This window comes from Scyliorhinus canicula, chromosome 8 (genome assembly GCF_902713615.1).
Source record: "Scyliorhinus canicula chromosome 8, sScyCan1.1, whole genome shotgun sequence".
NCBI lineage: Eukaryota > Metazoa > Chordata > Chondrichthyes > Carcharhiniformes > Scyliorhinidae > Scyliorhinus > Scyliorhinus canicula.
In genome coordinates, this window is record NC_052153.1 from 9,018,461 (window position 1) to 9,044,859 (window position 26,399).

Genomic DNA, 26,399 nt, shown 5'->3' on the forward strand with positions numbered 1-26,399 from the left:
GGCAATTTAGCATGGCCAGTCCACCTAACCTGCACGTCTTTGGACTGTGGGAGGAAACCGGAGCACCCGGAGGAAACCCACGCAGACATGGGGACAACAGGGAATTGAACCTGGGACCCTGGCGCTGTGAAGCTACAGTGCTAATCACTGTGCTACTGTGCTCTTGAATACATTTTTAAAAATGGCTCTTATTATTAAGGTTGCCAATACACGGGGCGGCATTTCGCAGTCTTTCCGGTCGGCAGGATCTTCCGGCTATAGGCTCCCGGGCGGCAGGATGATCGAGCCACACAATGGCGGATGCGGAAGAGACCCCCTCCCCTGTGCATGCGCCGGTATGACGGCAGCAGCCGCTGATGCTCCGGCGCATGTGCGGACTTACGCCGGCCGGCGAAATCTCCCGGCTGGCGTGGCGCCAAAGGCCGTTCACGCCAGCCGCGCGGAGCGCCAACCACTCCGGCGCGGGCCTAGCCCCTCAATGTTGAGGGCTTGGCCCCTAAAGGGTGCAGAAGTCTCCGCACACATTGGCAGAGGATCCCACTGGTGGCCAATGACAAGCTGCGTCCGCCATTGGGAAACACGCTGCAAGAGGGTCGGTGATGGGCGACGTGGAGGCACAGCGGTTAGCACTGCTGCCTCATAGTGCCAGGGTCCCAGGTTCAATTCCGGCCTCGGGTGACTGTCTGTGCGGAGTTTGCTCTTTCTCCCCGTGTGTGCGTGGGTTTCCTCCGGGTGCTCCAGTTTCCTCCCACAGTCCAAAGATGTGCAGGTTAGGTTCTGGGCAGAGGGTGGGGTCGGCGGGTGAGGGGACATGGGTAAAGTGCTCTTTCGGAAGATTGGTGCAGTCTCGATGGGCCGAGTGACCACCTTCTGCAATGTAGGAATTCTATAATTCTATGATAAATCCCACCCACTGTCTATAGGAAAGAAGGCCATGAAATGACCTTGCTCCCACAGGGAGTGCTTGAGTTGAATAGTAGAGATGCATTTAAAGGGAAGCTGGATAAATACATGAGGGAGAACGGAATAGAGGCGTATCCATCCCAAAATGGTAGGAGGAGGCTACTGTAGAGTGTTTAGGGAGAGGCAGAGGCGAAGTGGTAATGTCGCTGAACTAGAAGCTCAAGCTGACACTATGAGGACATGGGTTCAATTCCCTCCACAGCACATGGTGGATTTTCAATTGAAATACTCAATGTGGAATATTAAACCACTCTTATCAATGATGTCCATGAAACCCTTGTCAATTGTTGTAAAAACCCAGCTGGTTCACTAATGTTCTTTGGGAAGGAAATCTGCCGTCCTTACCCGGTCTGGCCTACACGTGACTCCAGACCCACAGCAACCTGGTTGACCCTTAACTGCCCCCTGAAATGACCTCTCACTTGACCTAAACAAGACACTCAGTTCAAGGGCAATTAGGGATGGACAACAAATGCTGGCCTTGCCCATAGCCCAAGAAAGAATTGCAAGAAAACACCAACCTGGACTATTTGGGCTGAATGTGCTGTTTTTATGCTGTGAACACTTTAGCCATGTTCTTGTCACATAAGTGCCAGAGAATGGGCAGTTAAGAGAATGAAGACAGATAGATGGGCTGCAAAAATCCAACCCAATTCTTATCCCGCGGCTTAATGGTTATTAAATAGTTCAATATGTTTTTATGGGGTATTTTTTAATAGGCCTTTAAAAGGGGAGGCTTGTGATCTGTTTGGAACCACACGGTCATGGCAAAATTCCACTTCCTGGACTGGGAAGACTCAAATCCATGCCTTGTCATTCCCACACAGCTAACACCGGAAGCTCAGAACAAGGCAAGGGATTTCTGGGGGGGGGGGGAAGGGGGGAAATTGTTGGATGAATCGATGCCCCCTCTATTCCTCTGACCTCGTAAGGTGCCAACTCATGAGGAGCATTGGCTGAATCTTGGTTTAGAATGTCTGCCGTGTTATCCATATAGCAGTAATGACTGTACCATGACATAAATGTGTTCGCTGCAAAGCATTCCGAACATGTGTATGCTGTTATGTACACATAGGCTTCCTGCTGATTATTTTAAGAAGGCTTAATCTAAAAAAAAGGGAAACAATAAAATGTATTAATACAAGAAATGAAACATTGTTCAGCTCCTTGGGCGGGATTCTCTGTCCCCCAACCGGGTCGGAGAATCGCCCGGGGCCGGCGTCAATCCCGCCCCCGCAGTGTCCCGAATTCTCCGCCACCCGAGATTCGGCAGGGGCGGGAATCGCGTTGGTCGGCGGGCCCCCCGCGGCGTTTCTCCGGCCCGCAATGGGCCGAAGTCCCGCCGCTGTCAAGCCTCTCCCGCCGGCGGGAATCAAAACACCTACCTGACCGGCGGGATCGGCGGCGCAGGCGGGCTCTGGGGTCCTGGGGGGGGGGGAGCGTGGGACAATCTGACCCGGGGGGTGCCCCCACTGTGGCCTGGCCCGCGATCGGGGCCCACCGATCGGCAGGCGGGCCTGTGCCGTGGGGGCACTCTTTTTCTTCCGCTTTCGCCATCTTCTTCACGATGGCGGAGACAGAAGAGACCCGCTCCCCTGCGCATGCGCCAGGATGATGTCAGCAGCCGCTGACGCTCCGGCGTATGTGCGGACTTACGCCGGCCGGCGAAATCTCCCGGCTGGCGTGGCGCCAAAGGCCGTTCACGCCAGCCGGCGGAGCGCCAACCACTCCGGCGCGGGCCTAGCCCCTCAATGTGAGGGCTTGGCCCCTAAAGGTGCAGAAGTCTCCGCACCTTTGGGGCGGCCCGACGCCGGAGTGGTTCACGCCACTCCGACACGCCGGGACCCCCCGCCCCGCCGGGTAGGGGAGAATCCCGGCCCTTAGGTGGGGAGGTAGAACCATTGAATTCCTACAGTGCAGAAGGCTATTCAGCCCATTGAGTGTGCACCGACCCTCTACCTAGGCCCACTTGCCGCCTTATCTCCGTAACCCATGACCCCACCTAACCTGCACATCTTCGATGTTGGATGACACTCTCTGGCCTCCCCGTGGCGTGTTTCCCGGCAGCGAGAGGCAGTCGGCTATTGGCCGGCAGTGGAGTCTGCTGGTCCCAATGCTATCAATGGGATTTCCCGCTGAATCCACCCCAGGCCGCTGGCAGACCTGCGACGGGGATGCGTCATCGGAGCAACCGGAAAATCATGCCGACGTGAACGGCCGGATGAGTGCGCCATTTATCTTTTCTGAGGGAATGAGGGTGAAGAGGGGGTGTGTTGGAATAGTACCAGTGTTGAGGGGCTTCACTTACTTCGACAGCCTAGAGAAGCTGGGCTTGTCCCCCTAAGATGACAGAAGGCGAGGGCAAAGTTTAGTTTTCATTGACAGGAGGGTCAGTAAAATAATATCATGGATTGAAGATAATTGGCAAAAGGAGCATGGGGCAAGATAATGGGGGGGGGGGGGGGGGGGGGGGGGGGATTCTCCCTAGCTCAGGCCAAAAGTGTGATCGGCGATCGGGCGGAGAATGGATTCCGATGCCGGAATCGGGACGGCCGCCGGTTTGACGCCGGTCAGACCCCTCCAAACCGGCGCCATGGCGGGGGGGGGGGTCTTCTGCTCGAGCTGGGGAGGACTGCTGGTGGGGGGTTGACCAGGGGGTGGGCTGTGGGGGCGCAGTTGGCAGGTTAGGCTTCGAGCACAGCCGGCACCATGTTCTCCGTTCAAGCTGGCTCTTAGCCTCAGGAACGGAGAGTCCAGCTCACACAGTGACTTCATTACAATCGGGAGTGCGCTGCCTGAATGAGAGCTGGGATTATATTCAACAGCAACTTTCAAAAGGGAAATTGGATAAATACCGAAGAATGAGATATTGGCCGGGCTACGGGGAAACAGCCGGGTGAAGTGGGACTAGTTGGATAGCTTTATCCGAGAGCCATCACAAGCATGATGGGTGGATAGGCCTCCTGCGCCGGTCTATAATTCACAGGGCAGCAGGGTAGCATTATGGATAGCACAATCGCTTCACAGCTCCAGGGTCCCAGGTTCGATTCCCGGCTGGGTCACTGTCTGTGCGGAGTCTGCACATCCTCCCCGTGTGTGCGTGGGTTTCCTCCGGGTGCTCCGGTTTCCTCCCACAGTCCAAAGATGTGCAAGTTAGGTGGATTGGCCATGCTAAATTGTCCCTTAGTGTCCAAAATTGCCCTTAGTGTTGGGTGGGCTTACTGGGTTATGGGGATAGGGTGGAGGTGTTAACCTTGGGTAGGGTGCTCTTTCCAGGAGCCGGTGCAGACTCGATGGGCCGAATGGCCTCCTTCTGCACTGTAAATTCTATGATGATATTGAAACAAAGTTGAACCTCTCGGACATGTATACAGAGCATTATAACAAGGCCCACCAGCATACGAGCAAAGATTTGACGGAAACTAAACAATGCAAACGGCACATCAAGAGGAACGGAATATAAAAGGAGGGGAACTCGGAATTCCTACACTGCAGAAGCAGGCCATTCGGCCCATCAGGTCTGCACCGACCCTCTGAAAGAGCACCCTACCTCGGCCCACTTCCCCGCCCTATCCCCGTAACCCCACCCAACCTGCACATTTTTGGACACTAAAGGAAAGGTTTATCACGGTCTATCCACCTAACCCGGACATCTTTGGACGGTGGGAGGAAACCGGAGCGCCCGGAGTGAGACAGATTTTTGATAAACGAGGGAGTCCAGGGTTATGTGGGGTTAGATGGTAAAGTGGAGTTGATACCACAATCAGTCATGATATTGAATGGTGGAGCAGCCTCAAAGGGCTAAATGCCCTCCTGCTGCTGCTAAGTCCTCTATGTTCCTGTGCGCAACTCCTCTGACAATAAAGTAGCCCATACCAGCCTCTAGTTAGACATGGGTAACATGCAGACCTGGGCTGATGTGGCAGGTAACTCGATCTCAAATATTAGTAACAGAACTGAGATGTTACAACCATCAGGAAAGACTGTTGATCTTCGAGAAGATCGATGGTGACCTTAAATAGGTCTTCAAAATTATGAAAATGTTTGATGTGTCAGACCAGGGCCAGGATTCTCCGATTCCGCGCCGGGTCGGAGAATCCCGAGGGGGACGCGAGAATCGTCCCCGCCGCTCCGACGCCGGCCCGCTGTTTCTCCGGCGCTGATTCTTGGGCGCCTGCGGGATCGCCGCCGCGCCGGTCGGGGGCCGTTGTCAGTGCCCCCCCCCCCCCCCCCCCCGCCGATTTTCCGCGCCTCAACTGGCCGAGTGCGGCCGAGTCCCGCCGGCATGGGTTACGCATGGTCCCACCCGGCGGGACTTCTGGCTGCAGGGGCAGTCCTGGTTGGGGGTGGGGGGGGGGGCTCCACGGTGGCCTAGCCCACGATCGGGGCCTACCAACCGGCGGGGGGGCTATTTCCTTGGGGTCCTATGTTCCTCGGCGCCGGGCCCCTGTAGGGCTCCGCCACGTTGCCCGGGGGGCGGCGCAGAGACGGGAACCCATGCGCACAAGTGAACTCGCGCAGGCCGTGGCGCGCCGGCTTTCATGCGCCAGAGCAGCAGGCACCATTCTGACGCCATACTAGCCCCCTGGGAAGGGGTGAATACCTGGGCCTGGAGGCCCGTTGACGCCGCGGTGGCTCGCGCCGCTTTTGACACCGGCGCCAGAACTTGGCCGCGGGATCGGAGAATCCTGGCCCTCGAGAGCTCTGAGTTGGCAATGCCGGCCCTGGAGCCCAGGCTCAATGTTAACAGGTGCAAGGCCTCTTTAAATCCTTGTGTTATTTTAATAATGGGCCTGGCCTAAATGATCAATGTTTGAGACCTGGCTCCTGCTCCAAAAAAGCCAGTAGGCAGGTAGGGTTATGAAGATCTCTGAATATTTCCCCCCCCTCCCCTGCTGCCTCCCACCCACCACTACCACTGAGGGGCCAGGGCAGTTTTCGAGCCTTGAAACATGGTCACGGTGCAGAAATTTGGGAAGCACTAGGGCAGAGGGAGAAGACTTTTCCCACTTTTGGAAGAGATCAGAATTATGAGCCATAATGTAAGGTAATCGCTAGTAATTCCATTCAGGAATTCAAGAGAAAGTTCTTTACCCAGGGAGTGGTGAGAATGTGGAACTTGTGGTGGAACAGAATCTGAGCAGGAATTAATATGAGTGAGAAAGGAATAGAAGGATATGCAGATAGGGTTCAATAAAATAGGGATGCATGGAGACTCGTGCGGAGTGTAAATATCAGCATAAACCAGCCGGGCTGAATGGCCTGTTTCTGTGCTGTAAACTCTATGTAATATTCTTGCTACATAAATGATAAATATTGACCGTCTCCAAGCAGAGAAAGTCCGATGGATTTCAACAGCACCGCACAACACCAAGACAATCACCATCAAAATCTTGGAGAAGGTCATCATTGACCAGAAGCTTAACTGGACCAATGCAATGTCAACAGTGCTGATACCAGAACAGGGCATTGGGCTGAATACTCTAATAAGTGGTTCAACTCATGATACCTGAAAGCCTCTCCATCTGGGCCGGGATTCTCCCCTACCTGGCGGGGCAGGGGGTCCCGGCGTGTCGAAGTGGCGTGAACCACTCCGGCGTCGGGCCACCCCAAAGGTGTGGAATTCTTGCCTGGAATTCTCCGCACCTTTAGGGGCTAAGACCGTGGCGGAGTGGTTCCCACTCCGCCGGCTGGCATGAACGGCCTTTGGCGCCACGCCAGCCGGGGCCGAAAGAACTTCACCGGCCGGTGTAAGTCCGCGAATGCGCCGGAGCGCCAGCGGCTGCTGACATCATACCGGCGCACCCGCAGGGGAGGGGGTGACGGGGCGGAAGAAAAAGAGTGCCCCCACGGCACAGGCCCGCCCGCCGATCAGTGAGCCCCGATCGCGGGCCAGGCCACCGTGGGGGCACCCCCCGGGGTCAGATCGCCATGCGCCACTCCCCCCAGGACCCCGGAGCCCGCCCGCGGCGCAAATCCCGCCGGTCAGGTAGGTGGTTTAATCCACACCGATGGGAAAGGCCTATCAGTGGCGAGACTTCGGCCCATCGCGGGCCGGAGAATCGCAACGGGGGGCCCGCCGACCGGCGCGATTCCCGCCCCTGCCGAATCTCGGGGATGGCGAATTCGGGACATGGTGGGGGCGGGATTGACGCCGGCCCCGGGCGATTCTCCGACCCCCGGGGGGGTCTGAGAATTCCGTCCATATAGACGAGTTTGATGGAACGTTCAGCACTCGCCTGGATTGGGGGATCTGCAAAGTCAATCAAGAAGCTCAACAGCATTAAGGATAGAGCCCCTCCGAGCAGGTTGGAAGTTGATCTGCTCCATTATTGGTGCACCATCGCTGCTGTATGTGTAACCTGCAAACTGGAGCAAGGTTACCTCAACAGTATCTCCTTCACTTGCAACATCTATTGTCGAGAAGAAACAGCACAACAATGGATTGGGAACCCCTGCAACTTCTATGTTCTTCCAACATGCACGTTATTTGGAATGTCTGACAGCTTTTCCATCGCTACAGGTCAATATCTTGGAGTTACCTACTGGCCGACCTGATTCCCCAAAGCCTGTCCACCATCTCCTAAGCACAAGTCAGGAGTGCGATGGAATACTCTCCACTTGCCTGGATGAGAGCAGCTCCAACAACACTCAAGAAGCTCGACACCATCCAGGACAAAGCAGCTCACCTGACTGGCACCTCATCCACCATCTCAGAACACTCACTCCCTCCAGGATCGGTGCATCCTGTCAGAAATGTGCACTACAACAATTTGCCAAGCCTCCCGCCTTCCAAACCCATGGCCGCTACCACCTAGGGCAAGGGAAGCAGGTGCATGGGAACAGCACCACCTACAAGCCCACCTCCAAACCAAACACCATCCTGACTTGGCAATATATCCACTGGCATCTTCTGACACCGAGCCGTGCTTGCTCGAAGGGCCGAGATATTAGATCAGGTGGTCAAAAGCTTGCTCAAAGCGGTGGGTTTTAAGTCGTAACTTAGAGCACAGTGAGGTAGAGAGATGGAGGGGTGGCGGAGGGGGGGGGGGAATTCCAGAGAATAACGCCGAAGCAACTGGAGGCCATCAGCAGCACACGGAGGGGTTAAAATCACGCGATGCACAAGAGGCTCGAGTTAGAGGTGCGCAGATATTTTGGAGGACTGTGAGGCTGAAGGAGCAGATGTTACAGAAATAAAGTGGGGTTGAGGATTGACGCGCGGTCAATGAACACAGAAACGAAGGAGCAGTCCGAATCGAAGGCTTGAATCTACAAGAAGTGCGCCCAGCAGCTGGAGTACAGAAATGACCTGGCTGCTGGGAAACACGGGTTCTTATACTCCGCCTCGTAGGCGGAGATACCTTCCTCTCGACCAATGAGAAGACAACACTTTGGGCCAATGGGCAGCGAGCCTTCTACACCAATAGCAGCTCACACTCCCAGGTACCGTAATACCCCTAGTCATACTACCACAAGGATGAAGGTATTTAAAACCTGCTTGGCGGGTTCAGGGGTGATGGGTGAGGGGTGGGGGGGGGGGGGGGGCAAGCTGAGGAACTGCCCCAACAAAACCACCTTCGGAATCCCAACAAAACCACCTTCAGCACAGCCAAACTGAACCCAGGGGCAGTTTGAACGTGGACAGAATTGGAACTCTTCCGCGTCGAACGTATTTGTGCAACTGGGCAGGAAGATAAATGAGAGCTCATCCGCCGACTTGCTCTCCAAAGCGAGCTTAACCAGTTAGAAATGCGAACGGGAGTTCTGTCGGCTGCTACATTCATTCTGTTCATGTTCAGGGCACGTCTGCCGCCAGACATAACAGAGGTGTTTTCCTTTCCCTTCTTGGAGTGTTTGATCTCGCTGCTTTGTGCTGCCTCAGCCTCTTGCTCAGGGCCTCATTGCAAACACATGCTGCTGTGATACGTATTGCCTTGGCAACTGTCAGGTTTGTGGGCTCAAAGGACCGAGAATCAGTGTCGATTTTGGTTTAAGTTTACCAACCCCACAATGACCTTAACCGACGATGTCGAGGTGGAGAGTTTGAAATACTGACGTTCCAATGTATTTTTGTTTTAAATATTATAGACAGTCTAGTATTGCCTTAATAGCACAGAGATTTGTACTAATTCCGTTTGAAGTCATAACTTGAATATTAACCGCGCTTGCTCTGTCAATGAAAATATATTTACTGATCTTTGCCCCACTTTTACATCAGGTTTACAGCATAGAAACAGGCCATTCAGCCCAACTAGTCTCTGCTAGCCTTCGTGCTGCTCGTTCCTTCCATCTCACTTCATCTCATCCGAGGTTTCGCGATTGCCAGAAAGGCAACCAGGCGGAGAATCCAGCGTCAGGCAAAAATCGGGATCGGCGCTCGGAGCCGACCGCATTCCGCCGTCTCCCGCTGGTGGCGGGGTCAAGTTCCGCCCCCCCCCCTTACCAGCGGGAGGATGCAAATGGGCCATTTAGCCGCCAATCATAGCTGGGCTTTGAAGTGCCTAGCTGTGAAACTAACTGTAATGATGTTCAGCATCTAGCAGGCAACCTCTTATTTGGGGGGGGGGGTCTCTGGTGGGGGTGTGGGGGTATCTGCAATTGGGAGTCTCTGGTGGGGGTCTGTGCAATTCGGGGGTTTCTGGTGGGGGGCTAGTGTGGGTGGGGGGGTTGGGTCACCCCTGTACTGTTGGGAGGGGGGGTGATAGGGGTTGGGGAGGGGGAGGCTGAATTGCGTTGCAATGGGGGTCCACCTGCCGGACCTCGCTATCGGACCGCCCACTCAGAATGGTGCCCCGTTAGCGGGATTTTCTAGGGAATCCCCTGTAATCCTCGCCATGCATGAATTTGCATGGCTAAGCATTGCGATTCGCTTTCTGAGTCACCCTCCCAGTGTGAGCGCCAATCAGATGCCATTCAGCTCTGACAGGAGAACATAGCACGGGATTCTCCGTCCAGCCACACCGGAATCGCCAAGCACGATTGGGTGGAGACATGCGGGTGGGCTGAAAATCGTGGCTGGCGCTGGACGGCCGACGGAATGCCATGCTCCGGTGTCTCAACCGCGATGTGAATGCGCTCTACTCCGCAAGTACAGTGGATGCCATTATCGTGAACAGAGGGTGAGAGAGGAGGAAGGACATGTTCCCAGAGGTGTGACCATGGGCTGCCGGTCCAGCCATTGGCAGGTCTGGCTGGAGGGGGCGGGGGTTATGTCTGCCAGGGCCAGGGGAGACCAGGGGATGGGCCATGGGGTCGGCATGACCCCCCTCCCTGCCCCCCCTGGACCAGGGTGTCCGGGCATTGACCGCCATTGCCGCGGCCTTCACGGCAGCCATCTTGCTGCGCGCCCCAGTGGCTGCCCACCATTGCCGGTTGTTGCACAGAGTGACACCGACCAGATGGGTTCACCACATCCACACTCCATCCCCCCCTCCACCCCACCAACACCGCCCCCCCCCCCCCCACAACTGGGTGCCACCCGCCGGCGGGCATCATGAGCCAACCCAAGGTGGACACCCACAGTAGCCACGACAGGAGGGTGCTGGACGGGTGCCTCAGAGCGTACCTCCGGGGCGGGAATCTGCGGTAATCGGCAGAGCGGGCAACTCTGGCACCGAGCAGTGCCGTGAACCACTCCGCCGTCAGGCCGCCCCAAATGTGCGGAATCCTCTGCACCTTCAGGGGCCTGGCCGGCGACGGAATGGTTTGCGCCCCGCCGGCCAGCAGGGAAGGGGCTTGGCGCCATGCCAACCAGCGTCGAAGGGCCTCCGCTGGCCGGCCCGAGTTGGCGCGTGCGCGGGAGTACCAGCGTGTGCTGGCGTCATCGCAGCGCATGTGCTGGGGGTGTTCATCTCCGCTTCGGCCATCGCGGAGGATCACAGCGGCTGACATGGTGGAATAGAGTGCCCCCATGGCACAGACCTGCCCGGGGATCGGTGGGCCCCAACCGCGGGCCAGGCCACCATGGGGGCACCTCCCGGGGCCAGATCCCCCCGCGCCCCCCCCCCCCCCCCCCCCCCCCCCCCCCCCCGAGGACCCCGGAGACATCCCGCAGCCCGGTCCCGCCGGGAAATACCTAGTGTAATATACGCCGGTGGGACTGGCCGAAAACGGGCGGCCACTCGGCCCATCGCGGGCTGGAGAATCGTCGGGGGGGGTTGGGGCGCTGCCAGCGGGCGCCGACTGGCGTGGCGCTACTCCCGCCCCCGCCAAATCCCCGGCTCCGGAGAATTCGGCAGCCAGCAGGGGTGGGATTCATGCCTCCCCCCCCGCGATTCTCCGACCCAGCGGGGGGTCGGGGGGGTCGGAGAATCCCGCCCCTGGTATGGGTAGCACCCGCCAGCAGTACCCCTGTCAGCAGTGACGGGTGCTGGGGCCAGAAATGCCATTGGGAACGGTCGGGAGTGGGGGTGGCGATAAGAGAGGCAGGTTGGGGGGGTGGGGGGGGGGGGTGGGGGTGGGACATACGGCGCAGGGGATGCAGTGCAGGCTGGGGCCGGCATGTAGGCCGTTGGACATAGTTGAGCAAGAGGGTAGGCACCACGTTAAGGTGTCTGCATGTCACCCCCTGCAGACAATGGAATCTCCCAAACTGAGAAGCCTGGCCAAAGTCTTCTGATCCTTCCTCTTTCATGTGTTCATTGAGTCTTCCTTTAAAGGCATCCAAGCTATCCACTTTCGCCACTCCCTATGGTAGTGAGTTCCACATTATCATTACCCTCGGCCAGAGATGTTTTAACTGAATTCCTGAATAGATTTATCAGAGACTGTCTTTGTTCTGGACTCCAAGTGGACACATTGGAGTAGATTTAATGCTCCTTCACTTGGCAGGTTTGAAGGCAAGGGCATGTTAAATCCAGCACGTAGCCTGCCCTCCCACCCCTGCCACTCCTGCCACCACCGCAATTATATCAGGAACAGGGGGTTGTTGGGCAGCCTGCTGACCAGTGGGCCAACTGAGGCCTTCACTCAAGGGCTTCATCCCGCCATCACCAACATTTGACCAACAGCAGAGAAGGCCCACGCTGAGTGGTGAGCCTGGCAGCTTTCCCTGGGTGGAGTGGAAGAGGATGTTCTTCCTTAACCGTCCCCCTGAGCGTAATGGAGGGCCCCACAAGGTGCAACTCCCTCCCCACCCCACTTTCCCTCCCCCCCCCATGCCTCTCAAACTCTTGCCCCCATTCCCTTACTGACCCCCAAACAGTAACAAAATTCCAATCGAGATCACAGCTGGTCTCCCCTTCACCTGAGTGCAGTACTGACAGTGGCCACCGCTCCCATTGGGGCTACTGGTCCATTGAGAGCTGCCAGCCTCTGATTGTCTGGCTTTTTGAGGCAGGAACCTCCTTCTCCGAGGGCAGTAATCTGCCTCCAGCCTATTTATGGCTGTTAAATGAATGTAGGGCAGCTGTTATTCACCTAAGCAGACTCTCCTTGCCCCATTAACATTTTATTAAGGATGAAGTGAAATGAAATGAAAATCGCTTATTGTCACGAGTAGGCTTCAATGAAGTTACTGTGAAAAGCCCCTAGTCGCCACATTCCGGCGCCTGTCTGGGGAGGCTGGTACGGGAATCGAACCGTGTTGCTGGCCTGCTTGGTCTGCTTTAAAAGCCAGCGATTTAGCCGAGTGAGCTAAACCAGCCCCTGCCATGGATCTGTGTAATTCAGCCCATCTTCTCCATGTCCGCCCTATCAAATCCCTGCATAATTTTTAGACCTGTATCAGGTCACCCCTAACCCTTCTTCTTTTCTAAATTTTTAACCTTTTTAAAAAAGCATCACTTTGACTTGTCCTTCGCATCTTTCTATCTCTCTGTACAGTGTTCTCCATCCTCTAGGACTAGCACCCAATTTAAGACAATCAGCCAAACTCGTACCATGGCTCATTTACACTTGCTAGAAATGACATATATTCACACACAGGGCCCCATTCTCTGCAAACAAAAGGAATATGTCCAAGCCTTGCCCCTTTTTTAAATTGCCCCAGAGCTTGGGGAGCCAATCGTTCCCTGTGGCTTTCTTCATGGCAATGCCTCGGCCAATCGGAGTCAACTTGCCAACCAGGCAGCGCCCTATTCTCCTCTAATATAATTAGCTGTGATTGTTTGAAATTTGGCATTCTTGTGTTTGTCCTGGTGAGTGCTAGATGAAAAGCTTCAGCGACATGTCTCTATTTTCAAAAGTATGCAAGTTCTGTATGACCAAGCGACTGTACCCTTTACTCAGGGCGGGATTTACCGGCCGCGTTGTGCCCGACTTGGTGACCAGGCCGTTAAATCTCACGAGCGGTCTCGCGCGTGATTCGCGATGCTTGAAACGTCTGGCGAGATTCATTTGAATACGTCTGCGTCGAATTCTCCCAAGGCCCAGGGACTAACGGCCTCACCTGGGAGACTACACCAGGGCACCTGGTCTACACAAACGTAGATCAGGCATAGCGGCACCTGGGGTGGTTGGCCATTGGAGATCCCCGGGTGGTTGGGCTCTGGGCTGTGTGGTACCCTGGTACTCCTGCTGGCACCTGGGCACCCTGGCACTGCCAACTGGGTGTCCATGCAGCTCTGCCAGGCTGGCTGGGTGCCAGGATGGCAGTACCAAGGTGCTCAGGTGCTAGATTGCCTGTGACACAGGTTGAGCCAAGGGTGACTTGCCCATGAGAGCTGGGATGAGGGCGGGGGGGCCTCAAGGACCCTGTAATGGTGAGTTGGGTTCAGCGGTGGAGTCTGGAGGCCACGATGGGGCGCTGAGGGAGGGGGGGGGGGTCAAAAGATTTGGCCGGCAAGTAAAAATGGCAGCCCGATCAACGAATAGACTTCCTGCATTGACAATGATGTAAATGAAGCCTTGACGGGCTGCTCCTTGTGCCGGGAATCACCCCGCTAGAGGAGGCCCGAAACGGGACTCTGTTTTTGTCCTGTTGAATCGCGCCCTAAATCTCCTCCGAGGTTCTTTGCTTTAAGAACAATGGGTTATATTTGGCAAATATCAGCCAGAATATTAGTGGGATAGACACAACCATGAGGTAAGGAAAAAATAGCGCTACTCCAAACTTATTCCTGGAAGTGAATCAGAGAGATGGGGAGGGGAGGGGGGGGGGGGGGGGGTGCAGCCATATTCCCACCTCCCAAGATTCCCAGCTGGGCAACAGATGCAGTGAAAGAGCTGTTGACTGAGGGGCGAGATTCAAGCGAAAAGAAGCTTTTAACAAGAAGCACAGAGATCTGTCAGAGCCGTTACACCCGTCACAGCACAATCCATTCTTTGAACACAAAGCTGAAGCCAGATTTCCCACCATTAGTTGTAGCTGGATCTTCACTGTCACAGTTCCATCTCCTACCCCACTGGGTGGCAACGTCAGGTATGGCTGACCATATTAAGAAACATTCATCGCTCGGCGTGTCAACCGATGCTTAATAGCAAACTTGGCTTTGTTCCAAAGTGAAGACTGCCAGCTTCCTCAATCAATCTCCAGGCTGTGCGCGTGCAAATCCCTTCTTCAATTTTAGTCTGCCCAAAGGTCAAATTTTAGTCTCCTCAAAGCTGCAAGACATTGGAAGTCTGAAAATTCAACTGGATCAGTATTTAATGTGTCTCCATGTTGGAGACCTTCCTTGAAAAATTTTGTGAACACTGAGGTGGATGTTTTTAAAACTTTAACCTTCGTGCCATCAAAATACCTCATCAATTTTCACAATACCATGCCAAATATGCCCTTTTTGTTTTCCTGTGGATGGTAAAGGTTTTCCTCTCGGGATAGATCTGAAATGTGTTAAAATTCTCCAGCTGCTGATCAAAACTCTTAACTTTTTGCTGCTCTTAACCGTAAGTCTCGACTTTGTGGCCGGGCGGAGCTTTGCTTGGAGTACTGTTTAATGGTTGCTCGCAAGAACCATGTTTCAGGGTTTGTTGAGATATTGCAAATGTGACACGCATTCTTCTGTCCAGGACCTCAGCAGAGTTTCTGCATAATGATGGTGTCTGATTTCCTCCACACCTGTCCACCCAGACCCAGGGCCCCTCACACCCATATCCACATGCACAGACCTCAAAGGATCAGGGTGCAGTTTACACAGTTCCCATACACACACACACACATTGTACAAGTCTAGCACAGCCCTCGGACACCCACAGATCTCAAAAGGATCTCAAAGGATCAGGGTGCAGTCTAACTCATCTCTCTCTCTCACACAGACGCACATACAAACCCCAGCACCCACACACGCGGCACAGTCGAGCACAGCTCTCACACACACCCACACGCAGACACACAAACAGGGTGCAATCTAGCACAGCCCTCACAGGCAGACAATCATCCACACACAGACACACACACACAGGGTGCAGTCTAACTCAATTCTCTCATACACACAAGCACTGCATGCACACGTGCACACGCATGCACACACACACACACACACAAGGTCAGGTTGGTCTAACATAACTCACACATACACAGAATTGGGGAGAAGTCTGAAACAACTCACAGACACACACAGGGAGAGCTCAGGGTGTAATTCAGCTCGCACCCACACTGCATCTTATGTTGATGGACAAATGCCTAACATTCCTCTTCTTTGTCTTGGCATCGGATTCATTCCACCCAACCTGCAATGGAACCTGCTTCTTCCCCATAGAATGGAGGTAAGAGCTGTGAATTATTCTGAAAGTTTGGCTTTAACTTCCTGGGCTATCAGTGAATAACAAAAATGGCAAATGCCGTGTTTGGCACAAGATGCTTTGCTAAAAGTTTAAATCTGAAAAACGCTTGTGATGTTTTTTTTAAAAATCAGGTGAACAAAGCTTAGAGAGATAAAGTTTAACCTGTCCGGATGTAGCTTGCAAAGTGTGAAGATGTTGCTGTCTGTGACTCTCACTGTCACCCAGGTGAAATCCCCCAGCCAGTCCCATCGGAGGGCTTCACATTTGGGACAATTCTTTCTGATGGCCTCAAGGGACTGCCTTTTCCAGATAATATCTGAATTGGAATTAAATCAGGGAGTTGGGCTTTGAGGCGGATGTTTTTTTTGTATGTTATTCTTGCTGTTCGTCCATTTTTGGAATGAAGGTTACTTCCAGGGCAGGATGTGGCTGACACAACTTCAGCTTTGTAACAGCCGGCATGAATTCTTCACCTCCCATTGCATGGCTCTGGGGTAACGAGCTCCTGCGTTTGTACATTGGCGATTGTGCGCCAAGATTATTGCCTGTGCAATGGGAAACTTTGGCATGGCATGGAAACCTGTTGGGTGTTAATCCACCATTCAGTGATGTGTGTGTGTGTGTGTGTGGGGGGGGGGGGGGGGGGGGGGGGGGGTGTAAAGGGCACACTACCACTTGTTTTTGTCTCACTTCCAACCAGGTTGAATTTTAACCATCTTCTGCTTGGGGACTATTTTATTTTTTAAAACAATTTTTGCTCCTCCAGACAGTCAAGTACAACATGATGGGCCGAACGGCCTTCTGCGGTCCATTAGTCACCTCTGATTCTATCAATGCCCCATTTGCTTGAGGTCTCGTCATGATCTCCTCTCCATATCTCTGAACTCTCTTCCAGCCCCATGGCCCCCTGGATTCTCTCCTCTCCTCCTACTTAGCTACCTATCCCAATCCAGATTTAAGCATTGTGCCACCAGCGGCCGTGTCTCCCATCTACCTGGGCCCTAAACTTTGATATTCCCTCCTAAAATCTCCCCACCTCTCTCTCCTCAAGGTTGGATTTCAGTCACGAAAGATCCCCAATTTCCCCAGGCTAAATAGGTGTGCCACAGTCAGCTTTACTGCTGCGATATTTTTATTTAGTTTCTAACAAATTCTTCTCAATTGCGAATTCTCAAACTTACATCAAGACAAGCTGAGAGACACATTTCAAAGGATTCATTCAGGGAAGGAATAAAATTGAAACTTTGGTTTTGTGTTTGTTAAATTCAGAAAGGGTATTAAGCCGAGAGAGAGCGAGAGAGGGACAGAGAGATGCAGAGATTTGGGGGGAAGAGAGCGAAAGAGAGAGACTTTCCTAAACGTTTGTCCTGGTTACTTCAGCAAAAGGTTTTTTTTTTCTGATTTCAGACTGTACAAAGGTGACTTGGGCTATTGCAGCACCTACCGTGGAGAGGTCTGCAAAGACATAGTGGGGAAGGGCAAACTTGTTTTCTTCAACGCTTCCTACGCCGATATGGAGGGGACACAAGAGATGATGTCGAGGAGCGCGTGGTCGGAGCTGGATGGCGTGAGCTTACTGTGCAAACCAGCTGCAGAGTCGTTACTCTGTCACTTCATTTACCAGGACTGCAACCCGTCTGGTGTGGGGCCTGCACCGAAACCTGTGTGCCGGTAGGTCACCGCAGGGTTCTGTATGCATGGAAAATCACAGGGCACTAGGCAAAAAATGGCCACTGCCACTAATTATACCATAAGACCATAAGGCATAGGAACTGAGTTAGGCCACTCGGCCCATCGAGTCTGCTCCGCCATTCAATCATGGCTGATATTTTTCTCATCCCCATTCTCCTGCCTTCTCCCCATAAACCCTGATCCCCTTATTAATCAAGAACCTATCTATCTCTGTCTTAAAGACACTCAGTGATTTGGCCTCCACAGCCTCCTGTGGCAACGTGTTCCACAGATTCACCACCCTCTGGCTGATGAGATTCCTCTTCGTCTCTGTTTTGAAGGATCGTACCTTTAGTCTGAGATTGTGTCCTCTGGTTCTAGCTTTTCCTACAAGTGGAAACATCCTCTCCACGTTCATTCTATCCAGGCCTCGCAGTATCCTGTAAGTTTCAATAAGATCCGCCCATCATCCTTCTAAACTCCAACGAGTACAGACGCAGAGTCCTCAACAGTTCCTCAACAGACAAGCTCTTCATTCCAGGGATCATTCTTGTGAACCTCATCTGGACCCTTTCCAAAGCCAGCACATCCTTCCTTAGATACGGGGCCCAAAACTGCTCATAATACTCCATTGGATAACTCTTTCAAACAGCCAGTCCAGACAGAGGGGCAGAGTGACCTCCTTCTATGCAGAATCATTCTATGATTCTCTTGCCAATATTGGATGAATATAACAGGCATTTCACTATGGCATTATAAGGCAGCTGTTTACTCATTAATTTGAAGTAGGTTAACATCCGCACTCAAATTAATAACTAAATCTTGGCAATCGTGAAGTATTGCACTGGTCTGCTCCATTCTCCACCTTTTGTTTGTTCGCAATTGGTTAATTAAAGAGAGGGAGAACTTGCATTTACGTGGCACCTTTCGCTACCTCAGGACTTCCAAAGTAATTTGCAGTCGATGAAGTATTAGCAAAGTGTAATTGTAATGCGGAAAGTGTTGATTTTTCCACGGCAAAGCTCCGAGAAATAGCTGTGAGTAAAATGGCCAAACCGTTTATTCTAGTGATGCTAAGCGATCCCAGGCCACGGGGGGAGTCCTCCCCAGCTTTGTTTCAAAATCACGTGAGACGGCTTTTTACTTCCACTTGGGAGGGTGAGGGTTTGACATCTCGTCCCAAAGATTGATCGGAGCAGTGCAGGTGGCCTTTAATTCCAATCCGTGATCCCACCTCCCCCCCCCAGCATGGTTCCGTTGCTGTTTGAGCTGTGGATTATCATGGCTAAAAATAGGATGGTTAAGGTGGCAATTGGCATGGGCACTGTAAATAGCACGATTTCCACTTCCTTACGGCAGCCAGGCCATTTGACCTGTGAATTAATGTGTGAGGGCTTAAAGAGGTCAGGTTACCTATATGTAAGCAAAATGTTCCTTGTAACTGTGTGTGATATCCTGACAGATGGGCAACCAAAAGGTAGATTAATGAATGAACAGTTTATTAAAGTAAGAAACTATATTCAAGAGAGTGAGATAGCAGCTACCATGTTCCAAGACTCCAAACTCCTAACTGACTGGGAAATCAGTACTCTGCCCCCAGGGGTCACGCGTTTCAGCCTCATTGGCCGATTGGGTCACATGACCCTCCGCGAACTCGCCCCCATAAAGGGACACCCTCCCCTTCAAGTTCACGATCAACATTCTTCAAATAACAAAAGAACTATTGAAAGAACATACAAGTGACTCTCAAAACAGTCTGTCATAGGGTCAGTTGGTCAGGGAACTTCTTCATCCTTTGAGAGCAATGTAATTCACTAATGGGTGCTTCAGCAGTCGAGGTAACTTCAGTTTAGACCTCAATGGGTTGACTCTTGATTTGGGAAGATGCATGCAAGTTTTGTCTTACTGTTGGTGCCCATAAAACATATCAAGTTAAACCTCCTTCTAATTTAGCATACAAATCTTCAATTCTTGAAATTGGGTACCGGTCCTATTTGGCTGCCTGATTCACAGTTAGTTTGCGGTCGCTGAATATTCTAATGGTTAGATCTGGCTTCACCACTGGCACAATTGGAGCCGCCCACTCCAAAAACTGCACAGGTTTGATGATACCGATTTCTTCCAGTCCCTTGAGTTCAGACTTAACCTTCTCATTTAAGGCATAGGAGACGGGTCGGCCTCTGAAATATTGGGGTGTGGCCGCCGGATCCACATCAATCTTTGCTTTAAGGCGCTGTATCTTGCCTAAATCATCTTGGGAACCCTTCTGATTTTTTTAAAGATGTCATGAAGACTTCCTTCGTTAATGTGAAAAATGTCGAGCCAATTTAATGAATTTGTCTAAGCCAATCCCATCCCATCAGATTTCGCCATTCACCCGCCACTACTTTGAGGGTCAGTTGAGCTGACTGGTTCTGGTAGTGTATAGACGTTGTGGACATCCCTCAACTTCTTAAATCTCTAGTACATGTGGATAGCCTGGCAGATGTGCTTCTGAACTTCAGGGGTTGGACCCCACCTTGCAGATCACGACTCGCTTGTTCGTTCACCTGCAACTGTAGAGGAGGCCCCCATGTCCATCTCAATTTTAAGTGACTGACCATTAACTATTAACATAATCATAATTGGGGGCATCTTGCCCACTTCGGTGTTTACTATTCTTCAGATTCATTTTCAGCGTTATTCTCAACACTCTGTACTGGAGTCGGAGTTTTGTTTTGATGGCCCTTTGTGGGCTCTGCCTGGTCTTGCATATCCTTCTAATGTGCTCCCTGCTATTCTAGGCAGAACAGGTAGCTTCCCTGAATTGATTTCATTCCCAGGGGTGATCTCCCCCACACCATTCTTCATAGCTCTTCATCTGCAGACCAAATTCCCTACCCCTCGCCACTCTCCTTTGAACCTCTTTGCTTTTTGGTTTCTGCAAGTCACCACTGGTGCCAGGACTGCCAATAATTCAACAATTTCCTGCCAAACCTTGTGGATCGCACCTGCTTACACGATCTGCAACTCCATCGCCCCCCCCCCCCCCCCCTTTTTGGCGCTTTCCATAGCATGGGCGACCTCTAATGCCTTCTTTAAGGCAATCTGTGCCTCTACTAATAATTGTTCTTGTATGGCCATGGCGTTAACACCACAGACTAGCCTGTCCCTCAACATGTCTTTCAGTGCAGACCCATAGTCGCATTGTTCAGCTGTTTGTTTTAAGCGTGCCACGGACACTACGATCGTCTCCCCTGGGATCCTTGTCATTGAATTGAGTTTCTAACCCTGCATTATAACCGAGGGCTTTGGGTGATAGTGTCCCTTGACTAACTCCACCAGCTCCCCAAATGTTTTGGAATGGGGGGCATGTGGAAAAGTCAAACTCCTAATAAGATTGTAAGTGGGAGCCCGGCAGGCCATTAGTATGATTTGCCGCTTCCTTCCGCCCCACCTACCCCCCCCCCCCCAGTTTCATTAGCCTTGATAATGGAGGCGTTCGACACATCACCCCATTGCTCCAAGTTAGGGTCAAATGGTTCTCCTTTGCCAAGTAGGGGCATTCTGCCACTCACAGGCTGTTGAACGTGTTTGATTTGAAGGATAAGTTTCCACACAAGGGTCGGCTCTCCTGATTACTGTAGCAGCAGGAAGGCATTCCGGTTAATCCTCGTCGCCAGTGTAATATCCTGAGAGGCGAGTGACCACCAGACATACTAATGAATGAACGGTTTATTAAAGTAAGAATCTATATACAGGGAGTGAAGTAACAGCTACCATGCTCCAAAACTCCTAACTAACTGGGAACCAGCGCTCCTCCCCCGGGTTCAGGGCTCCAGTCCCATTGGCCGATCGGGTCACATGACCCTCCTGGAGAGCGCCGCCTTAAAGGGGCACAGTACCACACTATTAAAGTAGTCCCAACTTTCTTTGAGAGCGGGTGAATTTTGTGTTCAGCACTGAAGAATGGACCATTTTGTCCGCACATTTTACACCCAGTGCTTAGGGGCTGGTTTAGCACAGGGCTAAATCGCTGGCTTTGAAAGCAGACCAAGGCAGGCCAGCAGTACGGTTCAATTCCCGTACCAGCCTCCCCGAACAGGTGCCGGAATATGGCGACTAGGGGCTTTTCACAGTAACTTCATTTGAAGCCTACTTGTGACAATAAGCGATTTTCATTTCATTTCATTTCATTCCAGGTCAGCCCCAAAGCATCAGCCAGAGGCGGAATAACTTTACTCCAATAGTGTGCCTTAGTTATCTACCATGGCTCATTGGGTAGCGTGTGTTGTCTTCTAGATGAGAAAGTTGTGGATGCCAACCACAAATGTGAGCATAGAATCTAGGCTGGCATGTCCAGTGCAGTACTGAGGGTGTGCTGAGCTGGTGGAGGTACAACCTTTTAGATGACACAATGAAGACCTCGTAAAAGATCAGAGGATTCTATTTCACGAAGAGCAACTTTTTGCAGTGCCTGAGTTCACGTTTATCTTTCAACCAACCCCTAGAAATCGGATGATCTGGGGCGCGATTCTCCGACCCCCACACCGGGTGGGAGAATCGCGGGAGTGCCGGGCGATTCACGCCACTCCGCCCTGGCACCCGCGCGCGATTCTCCCCCCCCCCCCCCCCAAAACGGCGTGCCACATTTTGCGACAGGCCGCTTGGAGAATTGCCGCTCCGGTCGAGCGGCGATTCTCCGGCCGGCTGGGCCGAGCAGCCTGCCTAATACGACCGGTTCACGCCAGCGCCAACCACACCTGGTCGCTGCCGACGTGAACATCGCGCGACCGCTGCGTGTGGGGCCTGTGGGGGGCGGAGGGAGGATCGAGCTTGCTCAGGAGGGGTCTGGCCCGCAATCGGTGCCCACCGATCGTCGGCCGGCGTCTCTGAAAGACGCACTCTTTTCCCTCCGCCGCCCCACAAGATCAATCCTCCATGTCTTACGGGGCAGCGGAGGGGAAGACGGCAACCGTGCATGCGTGGGTGACGTCATTTAGGCGCCGCCGGCCGCTCCGCTTTGACGCAAGCGTCAAGGCCCGGCGCGCGAGATTGACGCACCGCCGCTCCTAGCCCCCTGGGGGTGGGAGAATAGGGGACGAGGGGCGGCCTCCGACGCCAGAGTGAAACACTCCGGGTCTCACTCCGGCTTCGACACTTTGTCTCCCTTTGGGAGAATTGCGGCCCTGATCTTTGTTACATTGCTGTCTGTGGGATCTTACTGTGTGTAAATTGGCCGTGCTTTGTGGATTACAACAGTCAGGAAGCTTCAAAGGTACTTCAATGTAAACCTCTTCGGACATCCTCAGGTTTTTGTCACCAATCCTCTGCAGAGCACTTCCTCCAATCAGACTGTTGATTTTCCATAGTGCAGGCATTCCTCTCCGGATGATATCACCGATTTACTGTCGATTAGTGCTAATGAGAGCGGGTTTTTTTCATTACACTCAAACCAATATTGAAACATCCCAGCGGCTCACGTGAACTATGACTCTTGCAACCAACAAAGAAAGAAGAAGGTCAGAGATGCATCCTATTAGCCTGGATTGGACCCAGGCTCTCGTCCCAGAGGAGGAAGCCACATGCTTCAGTCCACTGTGCTACCCAGAACTTTGCCCACATCTGTTTCCCATTCTTTATTCTCTACAAGAATAATCTTTTCTAAATTTACAGCGCGTGATATATTAGGCAGTAACCTCCGAGAATTACTGATAGGGGCCTTCGCCAATTTTCCTGAATAAATACTGGAATTTATTTGAACTCAAGCTTGGAACATAGAACATAGGAACATAGAAAAGAGAAAGGTCACTGGAGCAGATGGAGAGCCTCGCTGATCGCAATAATTAGAAGCAGAAGTAGGTCATTCTGCCCATTGAGTCTACTCTGCCGTTCCATGAGATCATGGCTGATTTGGTTGTGGTCTAAACTCCACTTTGCTGTCACCTGTAATCCTTGATTTTCTTCCCCATCAAAAGCATACCTAACCCAGCCCTGAATAAATTCAATGACTCACCCTCCACTGCTCGATGGGGAAGATAAATCCTCAGGAGAAAACATTCTACTCACTTCCATCTTATAAAGCAGGCCTCTTATTCATAAACTGTGTCCCCTGGTTCGAGTCTGCCCACAAGAGGAAATATCCTCTGGGTATCCAACCTGTCAAATACCCTCAGGATCTTATATGTCTCGATAAGATCACCTCTTGTTCTTCTGAATTCCAACAGGAAGAGGCCCGAACTGTCCGACCTTTCTTCATAAGATAAGCTCCTCATCCCAGAAATGAGTCGAGTGAACTTTGTCTGAACTGCTTCTAACACAATTATGTCCTTTTTTTCAAAAAAGGGGGCCAAAATAGAACAGAGAGGATCATAGAATTTACAGGGCAGAAGGAGGCCATTCGGCCCATCAAGTCTACACTAGCCCTTGGAATGAGCACCCTACCCAAGCCCACATCTCCACCTTATCCCCAGAACCCCACCCAACGTTTTTGGACACGAAGGGGCAATTTAGCACGGCCAATCCACCTAACCTGCACATCTTTGGCCTGTGGGAGGAAACCGGAGCACCTGGAGGAAACCCACGCACACACGGGGAGAATGTGCAGACTCCACACAGACAGTGACCCGAGCCGGGAATGGAACCTGGGACCCTGCAGCTGTGAAGCAACTGTGCTGCCCTCTGTGCTACCGTGCTGCCGGAATGGGCGGCATTCGACAGTCCCCCAGCCTTGTATTTCTGGACGGCACGCCATTCGTTTGTGGTGGGATTGGATCTTCCCGCCGCTTGTCAATAGGATTTCCCGCTGTACCCACCCCACCCCGCCGGGAAGCACGCGGGTGCGGGTGTGCTGCCGGCAGCAAAAGTGAATCACAAAGATCGGAGAATTCCAGCCAATATTTTAAATGTTGGACTGGATTCTCCGTTTGGGAGACAAAGTCCCCACGCCGAAGGGAAAACAGTGGTGTTTTACATCAGGAAAACTGATGCAAAACGGCCACCGATTCCCTGCTCCGGGAGTGGGGCTGGCAGCCAGGCAGTGTAGAGTTCCCAGCTCCAGCTGCCGATACGGCCCAGAGCATTGCCGAGTCTGTGGCCGCACATGTGCACGGCAGCGACCTGCAGCGACCGCGCACGCGGGCCCGGACTGCAAAAATAGTCCCCCCTTTTGGCCGGCTTTCACACCCCGGACCAGCCCCCCCATAGTGCCCCCAGCCCCGAATAAATCCTCCCCTGCATGCGGATCGGCCCTCCCCTGATTGTGGCGGAACTGGACTGACTCCGCAGCCGCCACACCGAGTTCCCGACGGGTCAGACCACACGTGTCCCACGCCATTGGGAACTCGGCAGGTCGGGGACGGAGCAGCGGGGGGGGGGGGGGGGTCCTCAGGCAATGGCCTGAGGCAGTGGATACAGCGTGCGGCGTACTCCGAGAGTGCGCTGCTTTTCAGGGGACGGAGCATCGCGAAAGCGGCACGGCCCCTGTTTTGGCATCATCGGAGATTCTCCGCCCTGTCGCCGAACGCGATTTCGGTGTTGGGGATTGGAGAATCCAGACCATGGTCTCACCAACTTCCTGTACAGATGCAGTGAACATCCCTACTGTTATGTTCCATTCCCCTTGTAATAAGCACCAACATCCCATTTGCCTTCCGAATCACTTGCTGTACCTGTATTATTCTGTGATTGATCCACTAGGGCATCCAGGTCCCTCTGTACCACATCCATCTGCAATCTCTCTCCATTAAAATAATACACTGCTTTTCTATTCTTCTAGCCAAAGTGGACAAGTTCACATTTCCCCAAATTATAATCCATCTGCCTGTTTTTCCCCCCATTCACTTAATCTATCTATATCCCTTGGTGGACTCTTTAACTCATCTTGACATCTTCCTTTCCTACCTGCCTTAGTGTCATTGGCAAATATAGATCCCATACATTCAGTCCCTTCATCCAAGGCATTGGTACAGGTTGTAAGCAGTTGAGACCCCAGCACTGATCTCTGTGGCACTCCACTAGATAGTCAACCCTAAAAGGACCCATTTATCCCTACTCTCTGCTTCCTGTTAGCTAACCAATCCTTTATCCACGCTAATATTACCTTCTACACACGTCTCTTATCTAGTTAAGTAACCTTTGATGTGGCACCTTATCAAATACCTTTAGAAAATCCAAGTATACCACATCTACGGGTTGCCCTTTGTCCACCTTGTTTGTTAGATCCTCAGACAACTCTAATAAATTTGATTTCATGCACAAAACAATATTGGTTGCAGCCTATCGAACTGAAGGAGTGGGGTTTTATTGTTTTACTGTCTAAGCATCTAGGTGATTCAGTGACTAATTGTTCACTTATGCCCCAATCCAGCCGCCATGAACAGAAGCTCTCGGCTGAGATTACAGTGGCAGTACTGAGTTGGGGGGGGGAGGGGGAGAACTATTATTGGGGTGAGATATTAAACCATCGGCTCATTCAGCTGGATGGAAAAGACCAGCATCCTTAAAACAGATTTTCGATTGGCTCATTATCGCATTTCTGTTGTGGGAGCTTGCTGTGCACAGATTGGCTCCCATGTTTCCGACATTGCAACAGTGCCTGCACACGTCGGAAGTACGACATGAGAACATCCTTATCCACATATCTAGAATTTTGCGGAGGCAGATGTGAAGTCCGAACAAAATCTGTTCCTCCTTTTAGGATGACTTATTTTACAGAAGAAAGGCACAAGTATTGAGCTTTGGATATGTCTTTGTTCCAGCGAGCACTGCCTGGCAGTGAAAGAGCTTTATTGCTACAAAGAATGGCTCTCTATGGAAGACAATTCACGCAAAGGAATTCACTCTTCACATCTGACACTACCGGACTGTCACAGGCTTCCTAGTCTGCACCAAGATCCAGGTGCATGCACCAAGGTATCATTCCTCGGTAAGTATTACCTGTTTGAAATGAAATTGCCAAAAACATACCATTAACCTACAAAGTTAATACCCAATCTAAAAAATTGGATTACAATAATGAGCTGCCTAATTATTTTCCCTTTATGTTTGCAGACATGAAGAGAGGGCTTGTTACCAGTGAGTGAATGTTTCCCATTTTATTTTTATCTACTTTTAAATGAGTG

At 52.3% G+C, this 26,399-nt stretch overlaps 1 protein-coding gene across 3 annotated transcripts in view; it reads left to right on the forward strand.

The window, feature by feature from the left end:
- Nucleotides 1-26,399, forward strand: part of musk (muscle, skeletal, receptor tyrosine kinase) — a 176,613-nt gene that overhangs the window by 66,792 nt on the left and 83,422 nt on the right. For all 3 annotated transcript variants that reach the window (XM_038804136.1, XM_038804137.1, XM_038804138.1), the window contains 4 exons: nucleotides 15,603-15,609; nucleotides 17,035-17,298; nucleotides 26,037-26,203; nucleotides 26,329-26,352. In XM_038804136.1, the coding sequence (XP_038660064.1) occupies nucleotides 15,603-15,609; nucleotides 17,035-17,298; nucleotides 26,037-26,203; nucleotides 26,329-26,352 (462 nt within the window). The remainder of the gene's footprint in view (nucleotides 1-15,602; nucleotides 15,610-17,034; nucleotides 17,299-26,036; nucleotides 26,204-26,328; nucleotides 26,353-26,399) is intronic.